This window comes from Palaemon carinicauda, chromosome 17 (genome assembly GCF_036898095.1).
Source record: "Palaemon carinicauda isolate YSFRI2023 chromosome 17, ASM3689809v2, whole genome shotgun sequence".
In the NCBI taxonomy this organism is placed as follows: domain Eukaryota; kingdom Metazoa; phylum Arthropoda; class Malacostraca; order Decapoda; family Palaemonidae; genus Palaemon; species Palaemon carinicauda.
Window position 1 is genome coordinate 60,142,604 of NC_090741.1, and position 12,342 is coordinate 60,154,945.

At 42.0% G+C, this 12,342-nt stretch overlaps 1 protein-coding gene across 4 annotated transcripts in view; it reads right to left on the reverse strand.

The window, feature by feature from the left end:
* Positions 1–389: 389 nt before the first annotated feature.
* Positions 390–12,342, reverse strand: part of LOC137656803 (pyruvate dehydrogenase phosphatase regulatory subunit, mitochondrial-like) — a 112,577-nt gene continuing 100,624 nt past the window's right edge. The window contains exons 19-21 of one of the 4 annotated variants that reach the window (XM_068391107.1): positions 5,284–5,430; positions 4,250–4,425; positions 390–998 (exon numbers count right to left, since the gene is read on the reverse strand). In XM_068391107.1, the coding sequence (XP_068247208.1) occupies positions 776–998; positions 4,250–4,425; positions 5,284–5,430 (546 nt within the window). In that variant the 3' untranslated portion in view covers positions 390–775. The remainder of the gene's footprint in view (positions 999–4,249; positions 4,426–5,283; positions 5,431–12,342) is intronic. The other 3 variants (XM_068391108.1, XM_068391109.1, XM_068391110.1) reach the window with 3 other exon arrangements.

Here is a 12,342-nt window from a genome sequence, read left to right on the forward strand (position 1 = left end):
CCCATATATATACAGTAATATATATATATATATGTATGCATGTATTTATGTATATATGTAGGTATGTATATGTGTATACATATAAATATATATATATATATACACACACACACACATATATATATATATATATATATATATATATATATATATATATATATATATCTAAAGTAGGAAGATGTGATGTAGTTCTAAGGGAAAAGTATGGGAAATATGTCTGGGTAATAAGCAAAGCTCTACCTCCAGTTTGTTTCTTCATTATGATCAGAGATAAATGTAAACAAAACATTGGTTGCCATTTTTTATCGTGCTTTTTAGCGTGTTTAGGAAATGCATGATATAAAATCACCTTTAATATTTGTGCCTGTTTTAGTTTAGGGTACTGTAGTACATGCATTAAGTGTTCTGTACATTAAAGGGTAGTTTGTTAACAGTACTACTTACAAGGGAAGGTTTTAAAAGTCTGAATATACATGTTGAATAAATAGGTAAATAGGGTGTCACTACTTCGCGGATTTTCACCTATCGCGGCCGCGACTGGAACCTATCTACCGCGATAAACGAGGGTTCACTGTACTTGAAATGGTACTTTATGCAACAGAAAGGGATATCACTTATTGTTAGCATAAAGTTCAAATAAAATCTAGTTTGGTTTTTGTACGATAATATTATTTTGAAGGATATCATCGGTACAAACACTATCACCTTCACTACAAAGTCATAGAATTCAACTGTGTTGCCATTAATCACAGAGGTATGGGCACACGGACATTGCCTATGCAACAATTCCTCTTAATTTTGGTCTGTATGACGCAAAGCCATCCATTTTCACTACATGCATCTTAGGAGGCTGGAGAGAAGCATTTGCAGGATATCTCCGGCCAGCAATGTCTATTTCAAAGCGAGATTTGCCTATGATGTATTCAGGAGCCACAGCTTTGCCATCATGATGTTTTACCCATCCAAGGCATATCATTTTATTGAGAGTAAATCCAAAGCTGAAAAAAAGGAAAATAATTTAAGTCAACAGTTATTATTATTATCATTATTACTTGCCAAGCTATAACCCTAGTGGGAAAAGCAAGATGCTACAAGTCCAAGGGCTCCAATAGGGAAAAATAGCCCAGAGAGGAAAGGAAATAAGGAAATAAATAAATGATGAAAACAAATTAACAATAAATCATTCTAAAAACAGTAACAACGTTAAAACAGATATGTCATATATAAACTATTAACAATGTCAAAACAGATATGTCATATATAAACAACAAAAAGACTCATGTCAGCCTGGTCAACAAAAAAAATTTGCTGCAACTTTGAACTTTTGAAGTTCTACTGATTCAACTACCCGATTAAGAAGATCATTCCACAACTTGGTCACAGCTGGAATAAATCTTCTAGAATACTGTATAGTACAGTATTGAGCCTCATGATGTAGAAGGCCTACAAAGTTTTACAATGTTAAAAATATGAAAGAGAAACACGTAAGCCAGGCTTCAAAAGGGATTTCTTATTAAATTCTTTGTTAGCATTACACTTTCAACAGTCAGCTTGAGTTCCTTGCTTCAACAGGGGTTTTCACATCTCCACTTAGGAAATGTTCTCATTACTTAAATAAAGAATCATCATATAATTTCCAATGATCAATATATACTTTCTATTGAGTTATACTGTATACATGATATATTCAGGATTCATTTACAAAAAAAGAATTCCAATACAAATATTTTTCAGTGGAATATGTTATGAAATTTTCAAGACAGATGATCTCACAACATTGAATTCTATATAAAACCCAAATGCCTTTATCATGCATTACCAAGTTTTTATACTCATGATGTTTTATCTCATCTTGTTAAAACCCTATATTTATTTATGAATAATACTTCAAGAGCATTGTTCTCAAGATAAAGTCAGCCCTCATTATTCGCAGGTTCTATTTATGTGGATTTGGCTATATGCTATTGAATAAAAAATCATGTATTCGTGGCTTTGCGATATGTGCTCTTGTGGCCTGATGTTTCAAACCGACCACACTCCTTTGCGCCTGGCATGATTTGTGCCGTTTCCCTTTCTTCACAGTACAACACCCCATCTCTCGCTGACTCTGCCTCAGTCCTGCATCGTTTTCCTCGTGTGTGCATCTCCCGCTTCAGTCCTTTTTGTGCAGAAACATGTTTTGGTGTAAAAAAGTGATGTAAGAAACTTGTACAATTCCAGTGTTTATAGTGACTTTAGTATAAAACATGATACGTATATTACGCTACTCCGTGCGCAAAACAGTCGACGGCTCAAGAGTTGCATCATACTTCAAATTTACTGCGTAGACTTTGTATGTAAATGGTTAGTGGTGTTGTACAGATACTTTTTATTTAAATTTTTATTGTGTTAGTGAATTCATTGTATATTAGTGCTATTGTATCAACTACTTTACGGTACTGTATACGAATTACCGTATTTTACAGGAGTACTGCATTATAATGTAAGTACTGTATAGGCTACGTGTACAGTGAGTTTGAATAGTATGAGTAAACATGCCGAAAAGAGCGATCACTTACGAGTGTTACCTTAGCTAATTAAGCTGTACTGTAGTACTGTAATAGTACTCGACATATATTACAGTAATATACACTTCAATATCAGTGTGTTGTTAGATTGGAGCAACACTTTTATTGTTACTGTACGCATTATATTTACATGTATAAGTGTGGCGATAACTCGCGTTAAGTACGTAGTACACGTGTACATGTACTGTGCACTTACTAAAATGTGTTCCTTCATTAGCACAATACTTATACTGAGATAAAAACCTAAGTAAAACAATATCAGACAGTACAGTGGGTTACCATGTATAGGTAATGGGCAGCAAGTTGGTAGGTTGGGAGTTAACCCACCCTAGAGCAAGTAAGTATTCGCATTTCACACTTGTTTCTGTTATCTACCTCCCGCATTCGAATAAGGAGGGCTATATAAGCTTTAAAGTATAAAATCAATAATAAAATCACAGAGAACATCATTCATGAATAAATTAATGATGCTGTGTTGGTCATTTCCTATGAATGTTGAGATGAAGTCTGGGAAATTCCTTCAAAATCTGAATACTGTATTAGCTATTCAAGTGATGTTCACTGAGAGCTACCTCCATCTTTCTTAATACTGTACTGACCTTGATGTCTAAGACTGTGAATCTAGCTGAGAGAAATTTTTAGAGCAGGATGTAATCAAATCCCTTGCTTTAATGCAAACAAACTGAAAGTTTACTCAAGAAGCCTAACTGGCAACTTCTGGCTTGAAATGTAGGATATTCAGATTATTGCACTTCTGGTTATGGGAATGTCTATATCTCATGTTTTAAATATTTATTTGTTATGAAAACATTGATTTTATTGCTAAATAGTCCTTTTTATAAATCTATTTATTATTGGCGGTGTAGCCTGCTACGGGAGAGTACCAAGCAAATGCTGGTGTGGAGAAATCAATGGGGAATTCCACCAAACCCTAAAAAACTTGCTGATGCAGATGCAAGTACTCTTGGAGCATACTCACCAGGGCTCGAACCGAACCAGGGGAGCATATCTAAGAGCTTTAGCAATCGACAAACTTGATGAAGAGAGAAAAGTACTATACTGTACAGACTCTTCGGCATAACCTTGGACGTTGCTAAGGATGATGTTGGAGAAGATTTACCCTTCCTTTTCATTTTCAAAGAATATGTCTGCCGACAATCTTTCCCCCACCAAGTGCAAGAGTCAGTGGATTTACATTGATTGTTGCCATGAACCAGTTACAGTGTTCATCCTTTTCTATGCATTTATGAGATTCCTGCTTCAATTAAAAAAATTGATGTGAAGCCAAAATTTAATCATTCACTCAATAAAGAAAAAGATAAAAAAGCTTTAGGATAAGACGCAACAGAACATGTACTCATTGTAGCAGATGACAAAAGTGAAGTGTCTCTGACAGGAAAGTGGACAGGGCTACTCACCTGCACTCATCACCAGTCATTAACTACCTCGTTAACAAATTCAACAGTCATTCCATTTCTACTAAAGACATTCAGAGACAAAAGGTTTGTACAGTATATGCATTGGAAAAATTTTCGTGTCGCTTACTTCTCTACATACAAATCTCCATGTCAGATATCTGTAAGGCACTTTAAACAAGTGCATTCTTTTTTAAAATTAACCACTAAAGCAGTACATTACATTTAAAAGAACCAAAAGTAATGAACACAGTAATTAAGACTTACGATGATGAGGTAGTATTCCCGACGTAAATGCCATTCCTATAGATAGGCTCTCCTCCCCAAGGCCATATATCTTCATCTACGTCAAAACTGTCATCTAATGTGAAATGGACCAGACGCCTTGTCATGCCCTGATTGGCCTGACGCATAAGGGCAAATTTACCAATAAAGTATTCTTTCTGAAAAGTAAAAATAAAATATGTACCAAAAGCATCATATTTAAAAGAAAATCAACAATCAATGGTAAGATTACTGATCTAGAAGTTCACTTATTAATTACAAGTGAAAAAATACAATAAATCCTAGCTTGTTTAAAACAAATATAAATTGACTGAGCTACAGAAATCTGTCATTGTAAATGAATTCGGACTATCAACAGAAATATCCTTAATAACATTGTCATAGTTTATTAAGCAATTTATTTCTCTCTACGGAACGAAAGCTATTACTGTATTACCGAACTACAAATCCAAGAATACAGAACGAGAAGGTCCAGTTCTCTTTTTGCCGTGCAACTCGTAAGAGAAAAACTCATTATGTATATTGTTTGACAGCAGTGAAAGTATCAAAAGAAATAAGGATCAAACACATTATCACTGAATCTTCTATATATGACCAAAAGTAGCATTTCCCAAACTGGGGAAAATTAGAAGCTACCTGGGGGGAAATAATTACTCTGCTCACTAGCAATAAAGCAATAAAAAAGTTAGATACCTTTTCTCATGAGAGAGAGAGAGAGAGAGAGAGAGAGAGAGAGAGAGAGAGAGAGAGAGAGAGAGAGAGAGAGAGAGAGAGAGAGAGAGAGAGAAAATATCATTGTTGTAAATGTAACTACAGTATACATGTATCAATATATCAGAAATTTTTGTAAATAAATTAGTAAATAGTCAGTGTGTTTTGACTATTCTTTCTCTCATATTCATGAAGGGGGAAATCTTGATGGTTGAAATGGGTGCAGGGGGAAATGACAAAAAAAAAAAAATTGCTTGGGAACCAGTGATTTACAGTGACAAAATGTCAAAATCTTGAGATCTTACATTTAATTTGACCTTGTACCCACGTCCGACTTCATAGGGCGTTACAGAAGAATCTAGCTCCTCGGCCCAAAAGGGAATAAATTTTTCCACTCGTAATGCTCTCATGGTCATCATGCCTACATTTCGTAACCCATAATCATGACCAATCTGAAAAACCAATGTATCAATAGAATCAGATATACATCACTAAAGTATCTAATTTATCTTTAACCCTTTTACCCCCAAAGGACATACTGGTACGTTTCACAAAACACATCCCTTTACCCCCATGGACGTACCGGTACATCCTTGCAAAAAAATGCTATAATTTTTTTTTTTTTTTTCATATTATTAATAATTTTTTGAGAAAATTCAGGCATTTTCCAAGAGAATGAGACCAACCTGACCTCTCTATGACAAATATTAAGGCTGTTAGAGCAATTTAAAAAATGATATTTTAATTATAAAATAAATTTTTGAATATACTTACCCGGTGAATATATATAGCTGCAACTCTGTTGCTCGACAGACAAAAAACAGTAAAAACTCGCCAGCGATCGCTATACAGGTTGCGGGTGTGCCCACCAGCGCCAACTGTCGGCCAGATACCATACTCGATGTAAACAAAGACTCAATTTCTTCTCATCCCACTGCGTCTCTATTGGGGAGGAAGGGAGGGTCGTTTAATTTATATATTCACCGGGTAAGTATATTCAAAAATTTATTTTACAATTAAAATATAATTTTTAAATATTTAACTTAGCCGGTGAATATATATAGCTGATTCACACCCAGGGTGGTGGGTAGAGACCAGTTAAATATGTTTACATCGTATAAGCTAAGAGTTTTTATTTCATTTTGGAAGGTATCAATATAACAAAAACAAAATAAATAGGTACCTGGTAAGGAAGTCGACTTAGACGATTACTCTGCCTTGTAAGTACGTCTTCCTTACGGAGCCTCGCGATCCTCTTAGGATTCTGACAGACCCCTAGGAGCTGAAGTATCAAGGGCTGCAACCCATACAACAGGACCTCATAATCTGGGCACTCTCAAGAAATGACTTTGACCACCCGCCAAATCAACCAGGATGCGAAAGGCTTCTTAGCCTTCCGGACAACCCAAAAAAAACAACATTAAAAACATTTCAAGAGACAGATTAAAAGGATATGGAATTAGGGAATTGTAGTGGTTGAGCCCTCACCCACTACTGCACTCGCTGCTACGAATGGTCCCAGTGTGTAGCAGTTCTCGTAAAGAGACTGGACATCTTTCAAGTAAAATGACGCGAACACTGACTTGCTTCTCCAATAGGTTGGGTCCATTATACTTTGCAGAGATCTATTTTGCTTAAAGGCCACGGAAGTTGCTACAGCTCTAACTTCGTGCGTCTTCACCTTAAGCAAAGCTCGGTCTTCCTCACTCAGATGTGAATGAGCTTCTCGTATTAACAATCTGATAAAGTATGACAAAGCATTCTTTGACATAGGCAAGGATGGTTTCTTAACTGAACACCATAAAGCTTCAGATTGGCCTCGTAAAGGTTTAGTACGATCTAAATAGAACTTAAGAGCTCTAACAGGGCATAAGACTCTTTCTAGTTCATTGCCTACGATCTCCGATAAGCTGGGAATATCGAAAGATTTAGGCCAAGGCCGAGAAGGTAGCTCATTTTTGGCTAGAAAACCAAGTTGCAGCGAACAAGTAGCTTTTTCCGACGAAAATCCGATGTTCTTGCTGAAGGCATGAATCTCACTGACTCTTTTAGCCGAGGCTAAGCATACTAGGAAAAGAGTCTTAAGAGTGAGATCTTTCAGGGAGGCTGACTGTAAAGGCTCAAACCTGTCTGACATGAGGAATCTTAGTACCACGTCTAAATTCCACCCAGGAGTAGCCAAACGACGCTCCTTAGTGGTCTCAAAAGACTTAAGGAGGTCTTGCAGATCTTTATTGTTGGAAAGATCTAAGCCTCTATGCCGGAAGACCGATGCCAACATGCTTCTGTAGCCCTTGATAGTGGGAGCTGAAAGGGATCGTCCTTTTCTCAGGTATAAGAGAAAATCAGCTATTTGGGCTACAGAGGTACTGGTCGAGGATACAGAAACTGACTTGCACCAGTCTCGGAAGACTTCCCACTTCGATTGGTAGACTCTAATGGTAGACGCTCTCCTTGCTCTAGCAATCGCACTGGCTGCCTCCTTCGAAAAGCCTCTAGCTCTCGAGAGTCTTTCGATAGTCTGAAGGCAGTCAGACGAAGAGCGTGGAGGCTTTGGTGTACCTTCTTTACGTGTGGCTGACGTAGAAGGTCTACTCTTAGAGGAAGACTTCTGGGAACGTCTACTAACCATCGAAGTACCTCGGTGAACCATTCTCTCGCGGGCCAGAGGGGAGCAACTAACGTCAACCTTGTCCCTTCGTGAGAGGCGAACTTCTGCAGTACCTTGTTGACAATCTTGAACGGTGGGAATGCGTAGAGATCCAGATGTGACCAATCTAGGAGGAAGGCATCTATATGTATTGCTGCTGGGTCCGGGACTGGGGAGCAATAGATTGGAAGCCTCTTGGTCAGCGAGGTTGCAAAGAGATCTATGGTTGGTTGACCCCAAGTGGCCCAAAGTCTCTTGCACACATCCTTGTGGAGGGTCCATTCGGTTGGAATTACTTGCCCTTTCCGACTGAGACAATCTGCTATGACGTTCAAGTCGCCCTGGATGAACCTCGTTACTAGGGAGATGTCTCGACCTTTTGACCAGATGAGCAGGTCCCTTGCGATCTCGTACAACGTCAGTGAGTGGGTACCTCCTTGTTTGGAGATGTACGCCAAGGCCGTGGTGTTGTCCGAGTTTACTTCCACCACTTTGCCTCGAAGGAGATACTCGAAGCTTTTCAAGGCCAGATGAACTGCCAACAGCTCCTTGCAGTTGATATGCATGCTCCTCTGACTCGAGTTCCACAGACCTGAGCATTCCCGACCGTCCAGCGTCGCGCCCCAGCCCAAGTCCGATGCGTCCGAGAAGAGAACGTGGTTGGGTATCTGAACAGCCAGGGGAAGACCCTCTCTTAGGTTGATATTGTCCTTCCACCAAGTCAGACAAGACTTTATCTTTCCGGAAATCGGGATCGAGACCGCCTCTAGCGTCTTGTCCTTTTTCCAGTGAAAAGCCAGATGGAATTGAAGAGGACGGAGGTGTAGTCTTCCTAGTGATACAAATTGCTCCAGGGATGACAGCGTCCCTACCAGACTCATCCACAGCCTGACTGAGCAGCGTTCTTTCTTCAGCATCTTCTGGATGGATAGCAGGGCTTGATCTATTCTGGGGGCCGACGGAAAAGCCCGAAAAGCTTGACTGTGAATCTCCATCCCTAAATACAGAATAGTTTGGGATGGGACCAGCTGCGACTTTTCCAAATTGACTAGGAGTCCCAATTCCTTGGTCAGATCTAGAGTCCACTTGAGATCCTTCAGACAGCGACGACTGGAAGAGGCTCTGAGAAGCCAGTCGTCCAAATAAAGGGAGGCTCGGATGTCCGATAAGTGGAGGAATTTGGCCACATTCCTCATCAGGAAAGCTGAACACATGATTATGCTTTACAAAACTTATGTGCGTAGTACACTCGAGTACTGCAATGTGATATGGTACCCACACTACCAAAAGGATATTGCGCAAATAGAGAGTGTACAAAGGTCCTATACTGCTAGAATAGAAGAAGTTAAGGACCTTGATTACTGGGAAAGACTGCAATTTTTAAAACTATACAGTCTAGAAAGGAGAAGAGAACGCTACATGATAATACAAGCATGGAAGCAAATAGAAGGAATTGCTGAAAACATCATGGAGCTTAAAGTATCAGAAAGAGCAAGCCGAGGTAGATTAATAGTGCCAAAAAGCATTCCAGGTAAACTGAGAAAGGCGCACAGGACATTAATCCACTACGCACCAGCATCGATAATGCAGCGACTATTTAATGTGCTGCCAGCTCATCTAAGAAACATATCAGGAGTGAGCGTAGATGCATTTAAAAATCAGCTCGATAAATACCTAAGATGCATCCCAGACCATCCAAGACTGGAAGATGCAAAATACACCGGAAGATGTATTAGCAACTCTCTGGTGGATATACGAGGTGCCTCACACTGAGGGACCTGGGGGAACCCAAACAAAAAATAAGGCAAATAAGGCAAATAAGGAAGCCTCGTAAATACGAGAGGAGCTGTGCTTAGGCCAAAGCACAGGGCCCGAAACTGGTAAACCACATCTTCGAAGACGAATCTCAGAAAAGGTTGGGAGTCTGAGTGAATGGGGATGTGGAAGTAGGCGTCCCTTAGGTCTAGCGAGACCATCCAGTCTTCTTTTCTGACCGCTGCTAAGACTGACTTTGTGGTCTCCATGGAGAACTTCGTCTTTGTGACAGACATTCAGAGCACTGACGTCTAGCACCGGTCTCCAACCTCCTGTCTTCTTTGATACTAGGAAGAGACGGTTGTAAAATCCCGGTGATCGAAGGTCCGAGACTTTGACCACCGCTCCCTTCTCTAGCAAAAGAGACACTTCCAGTTTCAGGGCTTGTCTCTTTTCTTCCTCTCTGTACCTGGGAGAGAGATCGATGGGGGACGTCGCTAGAGGGGGTTTGCGTACAAAAGGGATTTTGTACCCCTCTCTGAGTAACTTCACAGATTGTTGATCTGCACCTCTCTTCTCCCAGGCTTGCCAGAAGTTCTTGAGTCTGGCTCCTACTGCTGTCTGAAGTTGCGGGCAGTCAGACTCTGCCCTTAGAGGACTTGGATCCTTTCCTCTTCCCTCGCTTCCCTTCGGCACGAGCACCTCCTCTGCTGGAGGCTCTGCCACGAAAGGGCGGAATAAAGCGAGACGCTGGAGTGTCTATCCTCGGTCTAGCAGACAATGTAGGCAAAGGGGGAGCTTTGCGAGCCGAGGACGCAACTAGATCGTGGGTGTCCTTCTGAACTAAAGATAAGGCAATTTCCTTTACCAAGACTTCAGGAAACAGGCACTTGGAAAGGGAAGCAAAGAGTAGCTCAGATCTTTGGCATGGCGTCACTCCAGCAGACAGGAAAGAACAGAGAGACTCTCGCTTCTTCAGGACTCCGGACGTGAATGAGGCGGCTAGCTCGTTGGACCCATCACGGACGGCCTTGTCCATGCAGGACATAATGAGCAAGGAAACATCCTTATCTGCAGAAGAGATTTTCCTGCTCAGGGCTCCTAAGCACCAGTCTAGGAAGTTAAAGACTTCGAAAGCCCTAAATATCCCTTTAAGAAGGTGGTCCAGGTCCGATGGTGACCAACAAATCTTCGAGCGTCTCATGGCAAGGCGGCGGGGAGAGTCTACAAGACTTGAGAAGTCGCCCTGGGCAGAGGCAGGAACTCCCAACCCGAGAACTTCTCTCGTGGCATACCAGACGCTCGATCTAGACGAGAGTTTAGATGGGGGAAAGGCAAATGCTGTCTTCCCTAAACTCTTCTTAGACTCTAACCAGTCTCCCAACAGCCGCAAAGCTCTCTTGGATGAGCGAGAGAGAACGAGTTTAGTAAAGGCAGGTGCGGTAGCAGGCACGCCTAATACAAACTCTGACGGCGGCGAACGAGGAGCCACAGAAACAAAGTGGTCAGGGAACAACTCCTTAAATACAGCCATGACTTTTCTAAAGTCCAATGATGGTTGAGTTGCCTTAGGCTCGTCAAGTTCTGAAGGTTGATCCTCTTGTGGTTCAGCAACGTCCTCATCTGATAGTTCCTCATCCGAAAACTGATGAGGAAACGGCAACGGAGTGGGCAACGTTTGGCTCGCTGAGTCCGGTCGCACTGGTGCATGCGTGACGGAGCCGGACGCAGCGTCATGGAACTGCTGCACAGTCTGTGAACTGTCAACAACCATGGGTGCGCGAGGACGCACAGCGTCCACCCGAGACTGTTTAGACCGTCTGGGTTGTGCAGTCAACACCATACCGGGTTGCGGAGGTTGACGCACCGCGTCAAAACAAGTCACCTCTGATAGTTGCTGAACGTCCTGAACGTCAACAACCACCTCCGTCCGTCGCCTAACGTCAACGTGCGGCTGGCAACCCACACTGGGTCGCATCGGTGGAGGTACCACCCCAACTGGCAGACGCGAGAAAGTTACCTCAGCGTCAACAGGACGCACAACAGACCGCTTGGATGGTTGTTGGCCAGAAGGTTCAGCAGCAACCTTCTCCGCATTAAAGTCCTCCATCAAGGACGCAAGTTTGGACTGCATGTCCTGCAGCAATACCCATTTAGGGTCTACGGCAGCAGGTGCGGCAACAGACGGGGTGAGCGACTGAGGCGGTACCGCTTTGCCTCTCTTAGGCGGCGAGCAGTCATCAGATGACGGCAACGAGTCCGAACTGACCCAGTGGCTACAACCGGGACGTTGGACTTGTCCTGAAGGGACCGACTTACGTTTCAAAGGTCGTGAGACCTTGGTCCAAAGTTTCTTACGAGAAACACCTTTGGACGACGAGGTAAAAACGGGCTCTCTCGTCTTACGTAGGTAGGGGCGATCTTGGGGAGATACGCCTGATACCATGGAGGGAACGTCTGTTCGCTGATCAAGGCCTCTCGAACCCATGCGTCGTACGACATTGCTTCTCCCCTGGGCTTGGGAGCTTGCAAGAGGTCCCGGACTAGGAGGACGACAGGCACGAACAGACGAACCCTCAAGCGCAACACTGTTCACAACACTTTGAGAAACACTAGGCACTTTATCACTTCCCGCGGCACTTTGGCACTTTAGTTCCTTAACATCCGCCATGAGTTGATTGCGGTCACTTGCAAGGGACTCAACTCTCTCCCCCAAGGCATGGATAGCACGCATCATGTCAGCCATCGATGGTTCCTGAGTGCTAGGAGGGGGGTTAGGAACAACCACTACAGGGGAAGGATTAGGTAGAGGGGCATGAGGAGAGGAAAAATCTACCGACCTAGAAGAACTTCTCCTTACCCTATCTCTCTCTAGTCTGCGTGTATACTTCTCAAATTCGATAAAATCGAATTCCGAAAGGCCCACGCATTCCTCACACCGATCTTCCAATTGACAGGT